Source organism: Protomyctophum parallelum (assembly GCF_964188405.1).
Source record: "Protomyctophum parallelum genome assembly, chromosome: 2".
NCBI lineage: Eukaryota > Metazoa > Chordata > Actinopteri > Myctophiformes > Myctophidae > Protomyctophum > Protomyctophum parallelum.
In genome coordinates, this window is record NC_139699.1 from 30,973,095 (window position 1) to 30,997,248 (window position 24,154).

Genomic DNA, 24,154 nt, shown 5'->3' on the forward strand with positions numbered 1-24,154 from the left:
AACTTGTGTGTTTATGTAACTCTAGAAGACCGTGTTGGTTGAAACGTAACGATAATAAACCTGGGAGGAAGTTATTCTAAAGTGCGCAGACTCTTATTTATTTTTATCTACCATGTTTTTACCTCATCAGTATTGGTTTTAGCTTTGCTCTGACTATGCAGATTCTCTCTGCAGACACAAAATAATCCCAAGTGAGAGCAGAGGTGTCACATAACTACTGTGGTATAACTGCTCAAGTGACCCTCCAGCTAGTTCCCTGCAGCCAAGCCCCGCGCCAGTTGATACCGCTGTTGAGCCTGAGTTATACTTGGTTATGCATGGGTGTCGCGCACTCATAGCTATTTTTGGTTTGCGACACTGGCTCCTCGTAACCAAGTATAAAGCCTTTACACCTGCCCCTGTCACTATCTTCTTCTCTTTCTCTCTCCCCCTCCCATAGTAATATACACACGCCGAATGTTATGTTAATTAATAACATAATCGACGCGTACGACTTGGGACCACGTTCGAATCTGTCTACTCACCTTTCTACATTTCAAAACATATTTATTTAAAGGCCTTTTTAAGCGTCGTACGAAGCCAACTCTTGTCGTGACAAATCATGACAACACACACAATATAATGTGACCAAACAAATGATTACAAAGAAGAAAAACAACAAAAGTGTTAAAACCTGCCGTTTTGTTCTACTTTCTAATTTTGTGTTTGGCCTGAAAAATTGTGTTTGTTGTCATGATTTGTCACGATAAGAGTTGGCTTTGTCCACGGCGTAAACGTCTTTAAATAAATACTTTCTGAAAAGTCTATGAGGAAAATTAACGGGGATTTCTTTTCCGGGTCTCTCGAGGGGGCGGGACTGCGACGCTCTATTGGCTGGCAAGTAGACAAAGTTGGAGCTGACCTGTTCTGACATTCCATAATAATTATGTTGATCCTTCCCCAGCAGTCCTTCCGCTTCGATGTCTCTCTTTTTGACTGATACCTGTCCACTCAAACACTAGACGGGCCCGCCCCAAAGTCATTAGAGCGGCCGTCAGCCGGCGAAATCTAGAGTTCTGCCTGGCCTTACTAAGTAGCACACATTTTACGGCCTACCCAGCTCGAAAACGTCACTTAGAAAGTGTGTTTGTGGAGGGGGGGGGGGGGGGGGGGGGGGTACCATTGGGCCTGTATTTCTCTAGTGCAGTCTTCTAGTACTGAGTTAATAAGGTACAATAAGATCCATAATATAATGAATAATGATGCCAGACACTGCATGTAATTAAAGGAGTTTGTGGCCACTTTTTAATGAGAAGTATGCTACTTTCTGCAAGTGTTATTTATGGATCCCACCGGAGTTCTTCTGGGCAGTTGGCCGCTAAGCCAGTGGTTCTCAAAGTGTGGTCCAGTGAGCCACAGAGGTCATCGAGGGGGTTCCAGGTGGTCCCTTGCAAAATGAGTTAATATAGCATTGAAATCGCCTTAACTACTTCAACCCTACAGGGCTTCCTGCTTTCCTGCACAATGTTATTGGCATGGCGCTGCACTTTTTTTTTTTTTTGAGGGGGCTAGTGAATCATGGTGTGTGATATGAAATGTCCAGTACCTCCCCAGTGCCTCCCCCAGTGCCACCCCAGTGTCTGCCCAGTGCCCGCCAAGTACCTCCCCAGTGTCTGCCCAGTGTCCCCCTGAGTGCCTCCCCAGTGTCTCCCTGAGTGCCTCCCCAGTGCCTCCCCAGTGGCTGCAGTTTCTCCCCAGTGCCTGCCCATTGCCTGCCCAGTGTCCCCCCGAGTGCCTCCCCAGTGTCCCCCTGAGTGCCCTCTCCAGTGTCTCCACAGTGTCTCCACAGTGCCACCCCAGTGTCTCCCCAGTGTTCCCCTGAGTGCCTCCCCAGTGTCCCCCCAGTGCCTCCTCAGTGTCCCCCCAGTGCCTCCTCAGTGTCCCCCCAGTGCCTCCCCAGTGTCCCCCCAGTGCCTCCCCAGTGTCCCCCCAGTGCCTCCCCAGTGTCCCCCCAGTGTCTCCCCAGTGCCTCCCCAGTGCCTCCCCAGTGTCTCCCCAGTGTCTCCAATAGCAATACAAGAGCAATAATACAAATTAATCTTAATTTATTAATCATCCCTTAGATCTGGTGCAACATGAATATGGTAAAAGTTTTTCCAAAATAGCATACAAAAATTTCACACAATTTCCAACTCTGAATTTGAACCAATTCGGTAGAATGGCCCATATATGTCTGGTGCATGTGTTTGGTCTGACGTACTAACAATCCGACAGGCATTAGAACACCCTACCCAAAACCCAACCCTAAACCTAACCTCACTGGAAGCCACAGGTTTGTTTTAACCTGCCACGCATGTCGGGAGCAACGGTGTTGTCGGACTAATGCCAGTCGGACTGTTAGTATGTCTACAGTCTAACCAAGGTATGCACCCCATATATGTCGGCTATTTGAAAACAATTTACAATTTAGGCATTTAGCAGACGCTCTTAATCCAGAGCGACTTACATTTAAGCAAGAACAAAAGCATGGGAATACATCACATAAAAGCATTTATCATGAGACATGCGTAAGCTAAGAAGGTAACAGTGGAATATCTATATGATGAAACTATACATACACTATACATAATAAACTATACATATTCACTACTATGCTATACATATGTACTATGGCGTGCTATGACTATATACAATACAATTATAGTGCTGTCTACATAACATGCTATAAGTCTGTGTCAAATGCTATCTAAGCCAACAGAAATGCTATCTAAGGGGTTAGGGTAAGTGCTATGGGCCATGATGGAGTCTGAAAAGGTGGGTTTTCAGGCTACGGCGGAAGATTGGGAGTGATGCTGCAGTTCTGACTGCAATGGGAAGTGCATTCCACAGTTTTGGAGCCAGAAGGGAGAAGAGTTTGGGACGTGTGGAGCGTTGTCCCGGCGTTTTTAGTGAGGGTACTTCCAGTTTCCCTGCGTTGGCTGATCTGAGTGCGCGGGAGGGTTTGTAGGGTTCAATCATACTTGTAAGATATGGGGGAGCCATACCTTTGGTTGCTTTGAATGCCAGCATCAGAGTTTTGTATTCTGTGCGGGCAGCGACCGGGAGCCAGTGGAGGGAGCGGAGCAGGGGGGAGACATGTGAGAATTTTGGCTGGTTGAAGACCAAGCGAGCTGCTGCATTTTGGATCAGCTGGAGAGGCTTAAGTGCACAGAGACAATCTACAAGCTTGTAGATCTGCCATTTACTTATTTCCTTTTAAATAAACTCAAATCTTCTCTTATGGAGGTCTACGGCACTACATATTTTCAGATGGATGGAGGTCTGTAGCCAGATATCAATATGGGGGGTCCTTGATATGAAAATGTTTGAGAAGCACTGCGCTAGCTGCATTGTGGTGAATGCTCTGTGTACTGATTAATAAGCTCTCCTGAGAGTTCCTCCGGGGCCAGACAGAGAGCTGCTAGTGAGCTGCCGCTGGGTGTTGGTAAAAGCAGGACCGGGGCCAGACAGAGAGCTGCTAGTGAGCTGGGTGTTGGTCAGAGCAGGACACTGCTGTCACTGTGCACTGCAGTGCATGGTGTCGGGTGGCTTCATTGGTGTAAAGTGGATTATGTTCCACCCGGGTCTTTATCCAATTACACACCACATTACAGAGTAGGCGAAACAACTATCGGTCCTCCTATAGCTTACACTCTCTGTTTCAGACTCTGTCTGTCTGTCTGGGGGGGGAAATACATTGGCTCCGTATTGGTTTCTCTCACCTTCGGGTTACTCGATTGTTTCAGTTTTATAAAGCTCATTACTATACTTGCATTTCACTTACACTTCACTACACACACACATGGTCGAGAGTAATGAAACCATTTCATTATTGTGTGCACGCGCGTGCGTGTGTGTGTGTGTGCGCAAAGTGTCCCTGACGCCTGTGTGATATATCCATGGGCTCTGTTTGTATCTAGTTAAAACAAAAATATTCCCACAGAGACGATGTTGCAGAGCTAACCTTGCCTTAAGGTGGACTGACGTAAGGTGGAACAGCAGTTATCATTTAGTGACAATCTAAGCTGCACCTGGCACACACATAAGACACATTAGCTGCTCTTGTTTCCATCAAGCATCCAAATCAGTATGGTGATTCCTTAAACCTCCAGTGCTGATAAATAATGTAATAAAATCCTTCACTGAATAAATGCCCCCACTCTAGTGAGGGTCGTAAGCTTTGGATAAATGTGATCTTTAATTTATTTTTAGATGGGACAATGCATTAATATGCATCGTCCATTAATATGAACAAGGCCTACGTACATGATGTAATCGCAAGGATGCACATTTCCAACTGCAATGACCTCAAATGAGTACAATTCACATTGACTATGGTATTCTTATGCCTTTTTGAGTGGTGCAACCACTCCCTTACGGAGCTATGTGTGTGGGTGGGTGGCTGACTGCAGTAGCTGGGTGGGTGCCTGGGTGGGTATTGGCACGAAAACAGCATGGTTGTTTTTCACCACCTGTGCGCAACCTAACACGCACACAAACACACATGCACATATTAACTGTATATATGATTTCGGGTGTGCCGTGACAGTACAGTACAGTAGAGGGACCCCCACAACTCTGTCATTTCTCAACTGTTTCGGACGCGGGGCGGCACGCCGGAACCGGCCCGGCACCCTGGGTGCCGGTCTGGAACTCCCAACACGGAGTTGCACCACGGGTGCTCCACGGGTGTGATTTTTTTTGTTATTTCTGACAAGTGATACTGTCATGACAAAGTATAGGCTTTAGTGGTTCTGCTGTGACTGATGTGCCTAGATGAGTTGGTAACCAAATGGACTCTTCACCCTTATAGATCTCTATTCTGTAACTCCTGAGACCGTAAAATGTACAGGGAACAGAGTGGCATTCCACTATGTGGCTTTCCGCGTGCGGTTAGTCTCAGGGACAGGGTTAGTCATGAGTGCGTCGGAATGACGGGGCGTCGGAATAGCGGGCTTCGGAATGCCGGTGTGTAACCCATTTTACACAAGAGTTACATTATTGTTAAACTTATGCATTACTTCATTTACAAGAAGTCTATACAATTAGAGAATGTAGAAGTATTGATCAACATTTGCCTCTCATCTCTCCTATGGTATACCACATCAATACAGCATGGAATTGTGGCCAAAATCCTATCCAAAACTATAACAAACTAGAAAAAGTGCCCTTCTGGGCATAGGTCTCCACCAGGAGGATAGGAATGTTTAGGAGTAATATAAACATGTTTTTTGTTTGTTTGTTCCAATCTTTGCTAATCAGGATGGAATATGGGAAATGGTGCAGATCCGTGTTGATCGCACGCATGCACAATCCACCTGTTGGTGGCGCTATAACAGGCCAATGTGAAATGGGTGGGCTATATTCCTCAGCCTAGTAGGAAAGTGCGTTCATGATTTGAGGCTTTTTGTTCAAAACAGGCCAATCCTGCAAAATTTTAAAGCCAATGTTAGCCAATTAGGATGGAATATGAAATATCAGACACATCCGTCTTGAGCACATGACTATGGAGATACTGTGTAACGATTTGAATGTGTTTTACAAAAGTCGGCCTCCTGGTGGCGCTCTAAAAGCCAGATGTGAACTAGAGAGACTGTGTACCAATTTGCGCGATGTTTGGACAAAATCTGTAGGTGTACTGTGCAAAAACTTGTTTTGCACAAAGCGGCCTCCAGGTGGCGCTATAACAGGCCGTTCTGGAAATTTTGGGGCAGAGGTTCATCGTTGGCATCCAGGGAGTGTGTGTGCAAAATTTGGCATCGACCGGGTTAACGGTGCCGGAGATTAGCTGCTCACGGACACACACACGGACGGACACACGGACGGACAGACGGAGTGCAAAACATACTCTCCCCCCATGCCTTCGGCCTGGTGGAGACAAATATTGTCTAGTCTTGCGGGTCGGGAGGGCTAAATGTCATCAAATGGTGGTCCGTGAATCAAATGCAGAATAAATAATGGACCTTGATAAGAAAAGGGTGAGGAGTAAAACGGAGGCAGGCTGTGAGAGAGGACATTATAGACCGTCAGCAATTTAAACTCTTGTGTTCTGAAACCAGGTTGCTATGAGACAACGGGTACATTGTGATTAAACTGTCTTGTGGTGTTGGTAACATGTCATTGGTTCCCGAGCACGGGAGCAACGCATCCCTCACCAACCTTAATCTGGTCGTTTTAACGCATCCCTCACCAACCTAATCTGGTCGATTTAACGCATCCCTCACCAACCTTAATCCGGTTGAACTAACGGAACTAACGGAACCTTTGGGCAGCCCCTGTGGTGTTATGTAATTGTTGGGATAATTTGCATGTGCCATGTGTCTGACCTCTGTTGTGTACCCCTTATGCATGCAAGGGGTTGAACCGTTGGAAGTGAAGTGAATGGCTTTGGCTGTGGTCTGCCTATTTTTTTCCTGTGTTCACAATTTGGAATGGGCAGCGGTGGAAGTAATGTGGACATCTAGGAGTTCGATCCCTATGCTCCTCTTGTCTTTCTGTCGAGGGAGTCCTTGATCGAGACACTGAACCTTAACTGCGCCCACTGCCTAATGAGCAGGTTTCGTGCCTTGCATGGTTGCCTCTGCCGCCCACCGGCGTGTCAATGTAACACGCATTGTAAAGTGCCTTGGAAAAAGACACTATAGAAATGCATCATTTACATAGATTTGGAGTACTATACAATAAGGATACACAAGCACAACAATGCCTGTGTCATTTGGAGCAGCTGTTGCTGTCTCTCAATTAAGCATCCACTATTAACATCCCATTAACACTGCTGTCTGTCAAATACACTAGAGAGGTGAATTGATAATTTTATACAGCAGCAAATGTTTCCTGGCTGCTGATAGATACAGTATACTACAGTATGCTGCAGTGGTCCAACAGCTGAGCGGGTAGTGTTAGTGTATCAGCAATGGATGGAATTGCACGGCAGCTTATGAGGTTAGTGGATCACCGGTGTGGGCTATATGTATGCATAGCATGTGTGTCTGTGTGTCACTGGGAGACTGCCCAGTGGCAGCCAGTGACACACATCTACTATTTTAAAAATAGTAGATGCTCTTTGATACTGTTAGGGCGTGAGAGACTTGTCAGTGCTTGCAGCCACAAATAATATAAAGGTATATTGATTACTGGCCTCTCTAAGATTTATTTTTATTTGTATCAGCAAACTGTTCTAAAGGAATTTGTGATTCCTTTTTATACAAAGTTCAAAGAAATGTAATGTCACTGGTGAGTTGCTAACTTGCTAGTGGTTGATCATTTTGCAAATATTGAAAAATTGAATTTGTGCATCTTTTGAAGAGGGCATTTGTTAAATTGCATTTGTTAAAACACAGTAAGACCAAAGTAATAATATTACAGTGCTATCTATTGCAATACAGACACAAGACCATCTATTCTACGCATTTGTTGCAGTTAATTCTATAGGCAAACCCATCAGTCCAAGTGTAAATTGAGAAGCTTTGTAATTTGTATCAGTCAAAGGATAAGGTAGCAGAGTGGCCTTCAATCTAGGGCAGACGCAGAGCACAGAAGATTCACTCTAATGATATGAATGGAACTACGATCCTTTGGTGGAACAATAGGACTATTCACCACTGAACCGCCGCTGTGAATCATCCTCTTTGAATTCATCTGGTTTTGACAATACGCAGAGCGTTAAAAACTTGCGCCAGTGACATCACATTTGCCATTCATGTCATAGGCATAATTATTCTTTAAAATAATTGCGACTTCCAATCGAGCTTAAGGGACTGCATTGTGATTGAATCAGCATGCCATAATGCTCTGTTTTCAGGTGATCATCAACAGCACCATTACACCCAACATGACGTTCACCAAGACGTCGCAGAAGTTTGGCCAATGGGCGGACAGCAGAGCAAACACCGTCTTTGGCCTGGGCTTTGCGTCAGAGCAGCAGCTGGCCAAGGTCAGTAAACCACGGCTCAACAATATGACCTTACATGGACATGTAGGTCAGTAAACCACGGCTCAACAATATGACCTTACATGGACACATGTGACCTAAACCACGGGTCAACAATATGACCTTACATGGACAAATGTGACCTAAACCACGGCTCAACAATATGACCATACATGGACACATGTGACCGTAGGTCAGTAAACCACGGGTCAACAATATGACCTTACATGGACACATGTGACCTAAACCACGGGTCAACAATATGACCTTACATGGACAAATGTGACCTAAACCACGGGTCAACAATATGACCTTACATGGACAAATGTGACCTAAACCACGGGTCAACAATATGACCTTACATGGACAAATGTGACCGTAGGTCAGTAAACCACGGCTCAACAATATGACCTTACATGGACAAATGTGACCTAAACCACGGGTCAACAATATGACCTTACATGGACAAATGTGACCGTGGCAAGACTTCTCCTCAGTAAACCACGGGTCAACAATATGACCTTACATGGACAAATGTGACTCTTCTCTAGAGTCTACACTAGTCCTTCTCCGTGACAAATTATAATGTTCTTATTTTGATCATAAGACTGAATGTCAGTCTCCAAGTTTTCTTCAGAATATATATGACACTGATTTACTATGACACAATGGGTGCGTTCGGAAATGCGCACCGGGAGTGCACTCGCCTATTAGTTTGCATTGCACAGTGTGCTCAGTGCGCTCTATTTCCGAACGCGCCCAATATGTATGGAATATTTGGAGTCCACTAGTACTAGTGGTTCACACACACACACACACACACACACACACACACACACACACACACACACACACACACACACACACACACACACACACACACACACGTAGCAGATCTACAATTCTCGAAAATCTGCTATTTTCACTGCGACCAAGTTTCTGCCCCATCGCAACAACATGCCTCTATTTCTTGTCTCTCAGTTTATCATATCTGAACCCGTCTAGAAATCTATCATAACCTTTCCAACATAGTGAAATTTAGGCTATTGTTACTAATCAAAAAACATTCATCATATATCTTGTTTATTTTCAGTTTGCTGAGAAGTTCCAGGAAGTGAAAGAAGCTGCCAAGCTAGCAAGGGACAAATCTCAGGAGAAGATGGAGACGTCAAGTAACCACTCCCAGGTAAATTCCATCTTATGCCACTCTGGAATTCTCTGAGCAACTGCCAGGTGTTTAAACTCTTTAAACCTGTTGTCCCTATTTTGAGCATACCATAATAGGCTAGGTGAAAGCTTGTCACTATATGTAGAGTGAGCAATGCTCACGATGCATCACATTGTGATGCATTGTGCAGTGATGTAAATTTAAAATAAAATCTATTTTTTAAGTGGTTAACAAAGCAGCCGTGGACAGTAATGAAAAGTTAAACCAAAAGATTTACACCATATTATAAATGTGTCCCCTTTTCCACTCAAATAAGCTTGTGCCTCTTGTGTTGAACCTGCACTTAGTGTTAGTATTATTCAATGAATATAATTAAAAACTGGTCACAAAAAGGGGACGGATGTGGAGCCAAAAATGCTATAAATGTGCATTTTAACTGACAACAGGCACAGACATAACACAGTGAATCAGGGTATGCATGTTGTGTTTTATGATTTATTTGTAATGACTGATTTGGGTCAAAACTCAAAAGGCTGATGTATGGCGGTGTCACCTTGCAACATGCTGTGAACTTGTAGATTGCCTTGTATAAATTAGGTTAAATGTGATTCCAAAGCTACTCGGCACAAAGTATGCACTGCAGACATGAATAATCACAGATGGCATGAAATTACTATCTTGGAAAGCGCAGGTGGGCAACATCAGTAATGTTTGTTGACTCATCCAACTGGAGGCAGAAAGGCACACAGGTTTTGATATACTTTTTCAGTTGAGCCTCCAAGTCCTCTGAAATCCCCTCACATTCTCTGTGTGTCCTTGTTCTAGAATCTAGACAGCTGAAGGCTGCTGAAGCGGTACCATATGAATGGTTGTTTTGTCTGGGCTTTCAGGTTGATCGCCAATCTAGCAAAAGCTTGTGAAGATTGAGCGGTGGATCGTAAATTCACGGTTGCTCACCTGTGCTGTAGACACTGCCCAGTTTCAGGTTACAAGGCCCACTCATACTGTAGCTCCATGTAATGTCTTGACCAGGGGTTCTCCTGTGCTGTAGACAGGGGGGCAGTGAAGCCAATACTAGTGTCTGAAGCCAGTAGGAAATCCTGACTTCCTGAAAGTTCATATAATGGCCTGTTGTGGCACTGTCATTGGGCCCAAAAATCCCCATATCCCCATAGAGGTCCATGTATTTGGGCCCAACTTCACCTAGACTGTATTACCTTAATAAACATGGGCATTAATACTTTCTGCTTCCAGTCACTAGTTTAAAGTCTCATTTCTCATGTCATAATATTCTTTTTGGAAAATGATGGTCCCATTTATTAAAAAAATAAACATCGAGTATGTTCTGAGGGGTGTGGCTACCTTTACAGTCTATGATCGGGATCCACCCCCCACTCGAGTCAAAATAAAAACCAACGAAGAAGAAGGGGGGAAGTCCCGCCTCGTTGTCTGGGGCAGCCAATGGCCAGCTGGGCCCAAATGGATCTAGAAAGATGGCGATTTACAATTCAAGAACTGACAGGCTTCATCTTACGTCCATATCAGACCCGGAGAACGCTTTGTCCATATTTGTTTACAGTCTATGGCTGTAGACCAGTGGTTCTCAAACTTTTTCATGTCAAGGACCCCCAAATTGACACAAATGAGCCCGCGGACCCCCATTTGAAAATATGTGCCAAGGACCCCCATGAGAGAAGATCTTTATGGATCTAGCAGTGATTCTCAACCATAGACTGTAAAAAATATGGACAAAGCGTTCCCCGGGTCTAACATGAACGTAAAATGAAGCCTGTAATGATATGCTAATTCCTGATGTAAGTCGCCATCTTTTGGTACCAGCTGGCCATTGGCTGGCTCCGTTTTGTACCAGCTGGTCATTGGCTGCCCAGACAACGAGGCGGGACTTCCCCCCTTCTTCTCCGTTGGTTTTTATTTTGACTCGAGTGGGAGGAGAAGACTCTTGAGTGGGAGGGGAATCCCGATCATAGACTGTAACGGTAGCCACACCCCTCAGAACATACGCGACTTTATGGTCATTTTTTTAATTAATGGGACCATAATTTTCCAAAAAGAATATTATGACATTAGAAATGAGACTTTAAACTAGTGACTGGAAGAAGAAAGTATTCATGACCATGTTTATTAAGGTAATACAGTCTAGGTGAAGTTGGGCCAAAATACATGGGCCTCTATGGAGCTATGGGGCTTTTTGGGTCCAGTCCAGCGCCACAACAGGCCATTATATGAACTACCGATTTCAAATGACTCTTCACGAAATATCTGGCTGACTGCCCCCCTGTTCTCAACCCGGTTAATTTCAAGGAACCCCAGTTTGACATGCATTAGGCTACGGACCCCCATTTAATGGGATTTCTATCCCTGGGACACCCAATATATATTGTAAAATCTATGTTAATGTAACTCTTAGAGTGTACACTCTTATGGGTCTCTAGTTACAGACCCATAAGGGTCCATTTGGTTCCAAACTGTTACTTAGCTGGGGACCCCCTGGAACTCCCTCCCTGTAGACACTGCCCAGTGTCAGGTTACAGGCCCACTCATAGCTCTGTGTAATGTCTTGACCAGGGGTTCAGGCCAACACTTTATAGCTTTATATCCGTTAGATTTCTGTAGCAAGATCTTTTTACGTGGCAAGGTTGCTGGCCCTGGCGCACAACCCTTGTGCCATTACTGGCCTTTGTGAGGTGGGTGGAGTTGGTTTGTTAGTCCTCTCCCCAAAACCAGTAGTCCTCCGGGCAATGGATTACAGACTCACACCACATGACCAGACAGTTTGGGCAAACTAATAAACAATTGGCTTGAACTCTTACAGACTAACGTGAAACATCTTCTCCCTCTGTTCTCCATTTGAGGAGTCCGGCCGCGAAACCCCTTCATCCAATCAGGCATCCAGTATCAACGGCAACGGCACAGATGATGAGAAAATCTTCCATGGTCCGGAAGCTGCCCTGCTGCAGAGCGAGAATGATCGTCTCAAGACTGCTGTGGAACAGAGGTATGGTTTCATTTAAAAAACAATTAGCTGAATGATTACATGGGCTCTAATATTACACAAGACCACTTCTAATATTATTATTCCGTGGATGAGACATTGAAGACAGTTCATATAGGCACTTGCTGCACTTGTTGGATTTGGATATTAAGTAGCCTTTGATTTAAAAAAAAAACCATAATGAAGTGACATTATTCCGGTAGAGTGTCTCAGCCCTGCAGTCGCTATCGCCTTTAAGGCGTCTTACTGGTTATTATACTAGAGTATTTACCTCTTCTGCCAGTACACTGAACAGGACAATGTATTCGTTGCTCCATAATAATTATAATTATTAAATAATTAGCTTGGCAATGGTGGACGCTGGAAGGCACTCAGGTGTGCCTGGGGATGCTCAGAGTTTATTACAGTGATTTAATTAAATGTCAGTACACTGGCCTGTCCCTCCAGTTTAATGTAACACGGGCCAAGTCCAGCAGCTGATTGTGTTTTGTGGACTTGTAAGAGCTTCCAGTGCTTTGGAATTTAGCTTTCGTGGAACTAACAAGTGTACCAACGCAGCACTAAAATGTTCTAGTACAAGTCTGTCTACATTTGACAGCAAATCGGAAGGAACAGTAAGACAAACTAAATAAACATCCCAACCTCTACAAATTGTTTTGCTGTGACACCGTGTTCTACAGTGTTGCATGCATGCCAAGTTTGCCATGCATTAGTTTCACGCTCATTTATTTTCCACAGTAAAAAGAAAACATTTCAAATGTCAGCCTAAGCCAGGTGTAACAGTATTCTGTAGAATAAAAATGTCCTTCTCATATGCTGGACCTACCGCCTCCCTTTCGATCAATCGATTACGGCAGCAACACCAATGCAAAGAAGTGGGAGACAGAACTACAGACCTTAAGAGAGAATAATGCCAGGCTGGTGGATGCACTGCAGGAGTCCTCCGCCAACGTAGAAAGCTGGAAGAAACAACTCTGCGCCTGCAAGGAGGAGAGTGACACGCTCAGGGAAAAGGTAAGAGTCCTCCACACTCACAGGGAAATTAATGAACGCACACTCACAGGCCCATCGCCCTCACCTGCTAAAATATGTCTCACAAACACCATTGTCAGGAACACATGTACTGGAGAATAGTGATTCTCAAACTTATTCATTTCATGGACCCCGATATGGAAAATATTTTTTGCCAGGGATCCCCATACCAGATTTGTGTATGTTTCTAATATATTAAAAATCTTTAAGGATTCCAATATGTTTTTGGAAATAGCAGATCAACAAGCTCACAAAACGTTGCAAACTTGCGATGCATGTGTGCTTGTAGACATTTTTCAAATAGTTATGTATATAGTGTTAAGTAACAAAACAATCTTGATGCTATATTAATTCGATTTGCGGCGGACCCCTGGAACCCCCTCAACACTTTGACAACCACTGTTGTAGAACTTGTAGAGGCCTCGGCCACGGGCGTTGTGTACAACTATAATTTAATTAAATCTCTGCTTTGAAATATTCACAGTGGGATGGATGACTAATGATAACTAATAATTATTTATTTTTATAGTGCTCTTTTGAAGACCTCACTAACCGACATGTACATTGATCTCTAATGACTGTGCCTCTCCTCAGAACATCAGGGTACTTTAGTTAACATCTCCTGTATCATCTGAGTTCCATAATCAATGTGGGCTGATGCAGATACTGGCCTGGTGGTGAAACAATACAGCTCATTTCTTTATTTTTTAACATCCTACAGATCCCTCACAGAGGGAATATCCACATTGTATCTTCATTCATGCCACTGCCCTTTTATTGAGACTGATTTCTATCTGCACTGTAATTTCTTATTTTTGAGGGGCGCTAGCCCCTCCTATATCCTGCTTTTGGTGCGTGTACACAAACTTTCTCCTACACAAACATTAAATTCCCATTGCCTTTTGAATTTTACGTCAGTGTCTGAGCAAATACAGTGTCTATTCTACGTCATGATGATGTACGATGATAAGAGCGCCACACGGGGGTGATTTTTGAGGGGCGCTAGCCTCCTATACACAGGTTTAATGTTTGTCTTTAGTTCAATGTTTGTTTTGTAAATGCATTTGACAATGATAAGGGAAAATTAAGTCATAATGTGCCTCATTATATCATATTGTCTCTTTATTGTTAATGGCGTTTAATGTTTGTGTTTGCACCGTTTGTTTTACATCACCTAATCAACATGAGTTAGACTTTAATATATTAGCGCCCCTCACTTCACGCGGGAGTGATTTTTCTATTTCAATTTAGCTTATTTTGTTCAAATGTCTTTTATATAGTTTTGTTTTACTCTGACTGTGTCCTGATATGTATTTCCAAATAAGGATATAGGTGTTTAACTTCTTTCTTCATTTTTGCTGAATTCTAAATGTCCTTTTGTTTGTTCTTTTGCTTGAGGGTTTATGTAAAGCACATTGAATTGCCTTGTTGTTGTTGAACTGTGCTATACAAATAACCTTGCCTTTGCCTCTTCTCTCTCTAGATAGCAGAGCTAGAAGCTCAGTGTAATGAAGCCAGTCAGGAAAAAGAGAGAAATGCTCAATTGACCATACGAGTGCAGGAGCTGGAGACAGAGTTACTGGACAAAGAGCAGGTACGTTTCTACCCAGACCTGAAGTGATCCATTGTGTGTAATCTATTTACCTGCTACAGCGCCTCAGGAATGCAATGAAGCATATGCAAATGGAATCCAATTTCATCCCATTTGAAGACAAAGACATTTGGGAGGGGGGCCATCGGTACTGAGTAGCGTACCAACGGGTGTGTAGCGTTAGTCCGATGTCCCAATAATCCGACACCCATAAATTATCCGACTACCCAATATTCCGACCATATAGAGCCCCATACTAACCCTAACCACACGTGGAAGCCAAGGGCGAGTCTTAACCAGAACTGCCAACATTCCTGAATCCTGCAGGTGTCTCCTGCATTGTCATTTCTCAATTCTCTGGTATTTCTCCTGGATTTGGTATCTAACTCCCCAAATTCACCAGAACACAGGAACAGGAATCACAAAGAATAAGACAAGTAGAAGCCACGTCACCAAAAACTAATTCGGTTAAAGGAGCTTTTAACCATATCTTCGGTCCGCAATCTTATAATGCTCAAGATGGTAAAATGTCCATCTGCTCATTCTGCAATGAGCAGAATGAGAACCTTATCCTCAATTTTAATAGAGGCATTGCTTTATCGTATACGTATACTAGTGTTCACTGCAGCAGTGTACCTGTCTCACACTCCTTTCCTCTCCCTCAGGAGGTGATTAGACCCCAATAGAAAGTGATGGTATCTAGTGCTCTCTTTATGGATTTGGTTTCTGCGCGTCTTCACTTACTCAGCTAAACCCTAGAATTTATATTGGCTGTCATTTTTCTTTCTCTGAAGTAACTTCCATGGTACAGAACTTTGTGTGCGTCCGTCTGTCCGTCCGCATGGGGATGTGCTACGTTTCTGACATAGGCCACATTTTTGCACAAATTGTGGACATCAAACCAGTTGATTGGGGACAACATTTGTGATTACAGTTGATTTAACATTAGATTTTAATTTGAGAATCAAAATAGTGCATTTTATTTCTTGTATTTAATTTAATAATATGACTAGGCCATTTTATGCACTCAAGCGTAGATAAAAATGATGCCATGCCCAGCTAGTACAGATAACCTGTGTTGATTTCTTTCCACAGTGCAACTAAGGACAGCAGATGGCATATTCAGGGTGTCATCTGACACAGCTATAATAGTGCTTGTAAATCAGTAGACTGTTCAATGCATTTACATAAAATGCCACATTATTTCTTTCTCCATTTTTATTTTTACCAGTACACTTTGGGGGTTGGTACTGTACGTCTTTCCCCTCAAAGTGGGCTTTTTGCATACAGTTCTGCCATTGCTAAGGTCATTACAGTCTATCTACCAATGTAACAAAGCAGAGAGGATAAACGGTATATCTGGACCACAGAGGCGGGAGGCCAACCCGGAACCTCATATCAGTAAGGCGCGTACGTTACCAATCGGCTAAAGAGCCATGGCCCGATAGGCAATTAGTAATGCAGCCACCTATAGCCTGCACTAACACAACACAACTTGAACTTGACTGAATTGAAACCTTTACACATTCCCGAGAAGGGTGAAGGACAGTTTGTCTGTCATGCTGTTCTTCAGTTTGATGGCAATTAAAATCATCGTAGTTTAACGAGTGACACCTGGAAACTTGCCATATTTGCGCTTACATTTCTTGCAGAACAGGAATTAGCTGAGTGAATAAGGCTAGGGGCCAGTGTGAAAGATTGCAACACACCAGTTTTATATTTGGCAGTACTTTCACATTACTACCCATCAGCAGTGATACTCGTAATACTCAGCCAGGGTTGTACAGAGTGTGCTCTCGCTGTTGGCCACACAATGCTGCAGCCTACAGAGGCTGGAGGCAGAGAGGAAAGTGACTCAACACAGTCTAGAAAAGCACACACACCAAATTTATCCATGTAACGTCATGATGAATTATTAAGCATTCACCGCCATGGTCTCGACCTCAGCTCTGACCATCGCTGTGCTCGCGGAATCAGGCTGCTTCGACAGAGTCGACAACCAATTATTATGTAGCTAAGAGAGGTATGAAACTGGATTGCTTTTCTGAAGACATGCAGGGTTAATTGAGCCATAATACATATCTTTAATTCTTTAATAAAAAATAAATAAATGTGTAAAATTCATTCAAACCACTTTAATTTGTTTATTTGTATTGCATTTATATGTAATCCGCTCAGCTGTAATCTGAAGACTCACCTCTTCAAATAATGTGGCAAAATGGAGTACTTGTGAGGTGGAGTTTGATCGATACTAGTGGGGCTAGATAAAGGGCCTTGCAAACGGGGAGCGATAAAAACGCGCCTATAGTTCATTTTCAAATGAGACCTGCGTTTCTGCTTGCTCGGAGAAGTCTCGGTGCGACAACGCAAGCGTATTTACGTGAGCGCGGTCCTGTGAATTTGTTGCACACGTGCTCGTTACGTGCACACGCCCGCGACTCACCAGACCTGGATTCTGTTTAGCTTTTTTTTTACGCCTGCGTTGTTGCGCCCCTCTTCAACAGACCTGTGTTGATCCAGGCAACGCCTGCGTTCCTCGCTTCATGTTTGCAAGGACCTTAAGGCTGCTATGCAAAATATACCTTGGTCGCTCATTCTCATACCTTCTTATTTCTTAGAATTGTTTTTCTCAACCACAAATGTCAAGAATGTTATTTTGATGGCATCTTAAGAATGTGGTTAAGAGATGGCATGTTACTTAGACAGATACTAGGCTGGTTGTTTTAGCTGGTATCTGAACATTTCAACGTACAGAATGTTATTTAAATAGCATATTGATGCTAGCTACAGTAGGTTCATTGTTTACCTGGTATCCTAGGTTCCAGAGGCACTACAGTGACTAGTGACTACACTGTTCTCTCTGCATTTTAATTGTGTCGTTAATTACCTTGTTTATTGTAAGTCGCTCTGGTTAAGAGCGTCTGCTAAATGCCTGCAGCATCATTCTGCATTTTAGTTGAACAGATTGTTGATTTTGTCTCCACCAGGAACTGGAGAACCTGAGGAAGCAAGCAGAGATAATTCCTCAGCTCGTGAGCGAGTGTGAGAGCATCACTGAGAAGCTGCAGGTACTGTCAAAGCACTGCTAAAAACCCACAGACACATGCTGTAAGCCCCACTGACTTGTATAGCAGAGGATAAAGCACCGTAGATGACACTGCCTAACACCCACTCAAGCTCTGAGGCACAAGCTATGCTTTCAGAAAGAGCTGCATCCTTCATTCAGTCCCAAGCCTTGGGACAGTATATTCCTGTCATATGTCTCTCACTCACACACACAGACATACACACAAGCACGCACGCACATGCATACATTTTATGACAAACAATATGGCATACTGCGGGCACGCACGTGTGTGTGCCATATTGTTTGTTGTACCCATTATACTGTATATGGGTATTATTTTCTCCTTGCACTTGAAACTACTTATTCTTTTCATTTAGCAAGAACTTGCCTGATTACAGAAAAGTGGATGCGATTTGTAGGTTTTTGGGCAAATGAATGAGGGCGGCTTGCTTGAAAGACAGACTTACAGTATGAGATTTCATGCTTCAGATCCATGTGCATGCTGATGTGCTTGTCCAGTGTAGGATTAAATATTGACAAAACCCCCTCACACATTATGTTCATGTTCACGTTCCTCTTACCTCCCACCCAGTTATCACATTTTGTGACTCTTTGTGAAATCTGAAGTGCGAGGCTTGGCGTATGATTGACCATCTGTCTGGCTAGTGATGACTCTGACATGATTAATTGTGGTGCCTTTGTTTCTGACCGACTGAAGCTGTATGAGTGAGGCTAAAACCAACATCAGAATGCCTGAAGCTCTTGTGCCTAACTAAGCCCCGTTGCCAGGTTTGCTTCTGCATCGGCCATCACCACATAAAGGACAATCACAACAGAAATGGCTGAAGCAGAAACTTATCTGGCAAACGGGCTATGCGGAGGAGTGGAATAGACCCAACAATGGCATAGCTCAAATGCCTCTTTCTGTCGACAGAAAATACACCCTTAAATATTCACCTGTCAACAAGCAGTTACTGAGATTAATTAATTTGGTATCACATATATAAATATCAAAAGCATGCACAGAGCCCTCCTCTTTGCAAAGGATTTCTTTCAGGTCTGTGTGTTGTAGCTCTGTGCTCAGAGTTCTGGCTAGCTTCTATTTAAACTGTTTGTTGTAGCTCTGTGCTTGGAGTCCTGGCTAGATTCTATTTAAAGAAGACACCCCACAGAGAGATCAGGTTTCAGGAGTCAGCTGGAGAGTGCCATCACATTGGCACAACACCCATTTGGAAGGTCCTATTTGAACCCCTCCCTCCAGTGGTATCTGTGGAATTAATGTGTCACTGGAGTTGCCAGGCAGTCTGAAGGACTTCTGCTGGCCCACACTGTGTACGCGTGCGCGTGCGCGTGCGTGTGTGCATGCGTGTGACTGTGTGTGTGTGTGTGTGTGTGCGTGCACGTGCACTATACAAACGGGTAACAAATTAAAATAAACGCTCTATTTAGACAATCTATTATCCATTAACTCTAAAACTTGGTGGCAATGGCAAGGAAATACGGTGTCCAATTGGGTTTGGATCGGGTGAGTGTGAAGGCACATGATTCACATCATTGTAATATTCATCCAACCATTCAGTGAGCCCTCCTCGTGCCCTGGGGGTGGGGGGTGGCATTGTCATCCTTTAAGAGATGGCTCCCATCGGAACAGAAATGTTTCATCATAACAGGATATGAAGGTGATCACTTAAGTTAGAATACATTTGTAATGATCTGCAGTGACCCTTCCCTAATGCCCCCACAGCATAACGGAGCCACCTGACCCCCTCCATTATAGGGGTCAAGCCTGTGTCATTCTCTTGGTGTGCACCACACATGATGGGTGCATGTGTTTGTGCTGCAGTGTTGATTTTGCCAGCAAATTTTGTCTTTATGACTCTTTTTAATAACATTCGGTTAGGTTTTAGTCATATTTTAGTCTCCTGAAATGTTTTACTTTTAGTCTAGATTGTAGTCTACTAAATGGAAGAAATTGCCTGTCAGATTCATACATCCTGTATAGCAGTAATCCACAAGCATCACGGGCATCGAATGTGAGCTTTCGACCACGGTTTCCATTTACTGATGTCTTTCCCTTCGATCGAATTGCAAATGTCATGTTAGTCACTGACTGAAGCTCCTGCCGTCCATCCAGTAATGAGCCATTTTTCATAATCTTTATCTTTCTTACTATCTTGATCAAAGTTGAGGTTAACCCATTTAGGACTGAGGTCGATTCTAGAAACGCCCTCTAAATCCTGAACCAAGTTATCTGAAAAACTCAATTTTTGAATACTGTACAGAACCCCGTTGTGTGTGTGTGTGTGTGTGTGTGTGTGTGTGTGTGTGTGTGTGTGTGTGTGTGTGTGTGTGTGTGTGTGTTAGGGCTGGGTGCAATAACCGCAATACCGCATTTTTCTTTTCTTTTTTTTGTGATTTTTCTTTTTTTTTTATGAAATGAAAAGTGTATCATAATAAACAGTGACGCTCAGTCAGTCTAATCATGCCAGCAACACAACAACACCAGAGGGAGTTCAAAAAACAATGTGCAACACAGATTCAGCACAAACAAGGATTGATTGATTGATTGATTTAAATATGTATTAACAGTTTGCAGAATTACACTACATTTCAAGCACAACTCAATACAAAGACTGTTAACTGCGAGTGGACACTTGTTTACAAGAGGGTCCACCTAAATTAATTTCACTCCTATGCCACAAAAATGTGGAACGCCCTACCAACTGTCATTAAGACATGTAAATCCCTTGACTCCACCCCCACCCACCCCTTTCCCCCCTCACTGTATACGTTTTTCCCCCTTTTTACCTCCTTTATGATGATTTCCTGTTTTTGGTTTTATAGAAGTGCATAGTGTACAAAATTATATGATTAATTGAAAATGGTGGACCCTCTTGTAAACAAGTGTAATGCTTTATGGCAGGGGTATTCAATTAGATTAGGCCTGGGGCCACAACTGTAGAATGATTGTGTGTGGGGGGCCGCACAGTGTGCGAGCGAAGCGCGGAAATTTGTTGTTCTCAAAATGCTTTTTGTGCTCAAACACGAAGATTTATGTATATTTCCGCACAGTAATGAGCAGGATAATATGTCTAAACAGGTACCGTATATGCTACCTTAGAATAGATGTAGGCCTAGACCTATTTGACAGTGCATAAACAGCATTGCTTTGACATTAACGACCATCAGCTGGACGGACACACACACACACACACACACACACACACACACACACACACACACACACACTCTGCTGTGGGCAGTTCAGAAACCCGTCCACGACCACCAATGACATCATCGTTAGGCAGATTGTTTTTTAAACAAGATTTATTTACGTGAGAATAGTTTATCAGACTATAAAGATCAGATTACATAGAGCAGTGATTCCCAAAGTGGGGTTCGGGGTCCGGGGACCCCCAGGGTCCTTGAGGCAGTTCCAGGGGGTCCCCAGGGAAATTATGGTTTGGAACCAAATGGACCCTTATGGGTCTGTAACTCTGAGAGTGTACAAATGGAACCAAATGGACCCTAACAGGGTTTATTATCGTGAGAATGATGGCTTCCATTTTCACATTGCAACTTTTCAGGACTAGAAAGCCTGCAGTTTCTATTAGCTTGGATTCTCCATTGATGTCACTGTTGGGTGGGTTTCTGAACTGCCCACAGCCCTCCTATGTGACGCAGTGGTCCTTTAATGATTACCGTCATTATGGTAATCTCACAATTAATATCGCACACACCATACCTGTAACTTTTATTAGCCCTCTTATTATTCCCAAAAACAAAAAGGGGGGGGGGGGGGGGGGGGGGGGGGGCAATAACTGGTAATAAAAATCCCATACCGCCCCAGCCCTAGTGTGTGTGTGTGTGTGTGTGTGTGTGTGTGTGTGTGTGACTGTGTGTGTGTGTGTGTGTGTTATTTGGGCAGACATATTTTGTAAAGTAAATGTGCACTTGTTGTGTTACGTTCTGTCTGACCGGACCTTTGCAGTTCTGCTTTAATTGAGACATGAAGGGATCACCTTGAATTGCTTTCTCCTCCTCTTCCACAGGCTGCAGAGTTGAAGAACAAGGACTTGGAGGAGAGGATAGGGGGTCTTCAAACGGACATAGCCGACAATCAGCAGAAGCAAGGCAACATGAAGGGAGAGCTGAAGAAGTTCATGGATATTCTGGATGGGAAGATAGATGAGCTGCATGAGTTCAGGCAGGGGCTCTCCAAGCTAGGTATGGATAACTGAGAGAGACAGATGTGATGTTATTACTTTGTGACCTCAGGGGAGTACTATGAGGCACCCGCTCCCCCACAAAGGTGCAGTTCACCCATAAACAATTGGTTACAGACACTGTACTTACTATTTTTGAGAGCGAGAGCAACAAAAGGGGGGATGAGTCTGAAGGGAATACCAGAATGCTCTACCCAATGACTCCATTCTATGTTGTCGTCATTCTGGAGCACTCGCAGGTTATTTGTTGTGTTTCTGTGGAAGGGGGAGAGCGTTAAACACTGGTGGTGGGGGGGTTAATATATTCTGTCTTTTTCCAATGGCTGCAGCAGTTCTACAGTGACAATCTGACATTGCAGCATGAAGAAGTGGGCTTAAAAACAAAGGGCTAACACAAAGAACTTACAAAGAAAATGCAGTTCAACACTAAAGTAATAACTGATTTTAACTCTTCTGTCCAACTCAGACATTTAAAGATGATAGTATTTTTGAAGCACGCCCATTCTTCTGCCACATGTCAATCTCAGGTGTGTTTGAAGACGGTTTGTATTCATGAAATAATATGCACATAAACGACAAATGGCCGTGACACAAAGTGCCTACAGGTGGGTTCACTCGCACCTGGCTAGGAGAGCTGGCCAAGTGATGACCATCACCATGATGATTACTTTTATATGTTTGTGAGAATGTGATTTCAGTATTTAAAAAATAAATTAAGGTGAAAAGAAACCACCTGAGGCCACCTTTTAGGATCGATGCTCCTTTTGAGAAGAGGGCAAGAAACATGAAGGACAGAACAGGGCGTTTGCTCCAAAACTACTGTGCTACTGAAGATTGGAGCAAAAGCGTCCGGTGTTTTGAATATGCAGCCCTCAAGATTGTAATTAAATGGAGGAGAAAAAGGAGGCACGCTCCCCTTTAGTTAATTGAAGTCTGTACTTAACAAGGGGGAATAAATAAATGATATATTCATCCAAAAATGAAGATATGTTCAAAAGGATTTGTGCATGTGCGGTGGCGTTTTCATCCTTTTGTGGAATAAAGAAGTATGTCTTCGCACCTTCAGACTTGTGGACATGCTTTCTCACACTTTAGTTTTTATTATGGTGGTGGTTATTTTCGGTGAGGGAAGCTTGTTGCTGCTATATTGGTGAATAATGTGAAAGTGTACTTCATTGGTTCAGACGGCATGGGCTTTGAATAAAACCTTATGAGATCTCGATTCTTTTCTTTTTTTATTTGAAACATTTACTTATTTTGGTGCCTATTTTCCAGATTCTACCCGGTACATGAAGAACAATGTCAGCCTACAATACTCTTAACAAATGCATTGCACAGACAGAATACTGTACATACTACATACCAATTTTCTTTGCTTTAGATGTTTTAATAATGGATTATTTTGACTTGTCATATTTATTTTCTTTTTTTTTTTTAATATGAGATGTCTAACTGTTTAGAATATGCTGTGCTGAAGAACTGTATAGTACTTTCACAGAAATCAAAGGGATGTGTTGTGGAATATTTGTGGTCAATCACTATCATGTTATAAGAGTATATTTTCTTTCACTGAATCTTGTTTTCACAAGACAGTGTTGTCTACCATGGAACTTGTGATTATTGCCCTTTGTACCGTTCCTAATACGTCCTCTGAACTGAGAAACATAACGTACAAATGTTCCTGTCAAACATAATGTCTTATCCACTTGTGTGTGTGAATCCGGTTCAATACTGTATTATAGAACAGAATTGTTAAAATATAGTTTAATTACAATGCAGCGTCTTGTGTCCTCCTTTCAATCTATTACCTTTAACCCATTCTGACCTGAGATCAGATTCTAAAAATGTCTATTAGTACATCCTGACAGTTTCATTATTAACCATTGGAAGGCCAGCATCCCTATTCTGGAGGGAACGGTCGGTCCATGTTGCAACTCTGGTATATTTGACTAAGAATAGAGGGACAACGTAGTTAAGACATGGAATTTAATATGGAATACAAATGGTTACCTTGCTGCACAGTTCCAAAGTTACAGCACAGCAATGTTTGTTGCAAGGCACAAAAAAACGAATGAATGGAACGCAACTTGTAACGTCTTTTACTTGTAA

At 43.1% G+C, this 24,154-nt stretch overlaps 1 protein-coding gene across 2 annotated transcripts in view; it reads left to right on the forward strand.

The window, feature by feature from the left end:
• homer2 (homer scaffold protein 2) overlaps positions 1 to 23,819 on the forward strand; it is a 42,181-nt gene extending 18,362 nt beyond the window's left edge. Inside the window, exons 3-9 of one of the 2 annotated variants that reach the window (XM_083792756.1) lie at positions 7,820 to 7,951; positions 9,042 to 9,134; positions 11,990 to 12,132; positions 12,987 to 13,143; positions 14,645 to 14,755; positions 17,740 to 17,820; positions 21,872 to 23,819. In XM_083792756.1, the coding sequence (XP_083648882.1) occupies positions 7,820 to 7,951; positions 9,042 to 9,134; positions 11,990 to 12,132; positions 12,987 to 13,143; positions 14,645 to 14,755; positions 17,740 to 17,820; positions 21,872 to 22,060 (906 nt within the window). In that variant the 3' untranslated portion in view covers positions 22,061 to 23,819. The remainder of the gene's footprint in view (positions 1 to 7,819; positions 7,952 to 9,041; positions 9,135 to 11,989; positions 12,133 to 12,986; positions 13,144 to 14,644; positions 14,756 to 17,739; positions 17,821 to 21,871) is intronic. The other variant, XM_083792757.1, reaches the window with a different exon arrangement.
• The last annotated feature ends 335 nt before the right edge of the window (positions 23,820 to 24,154 follow it).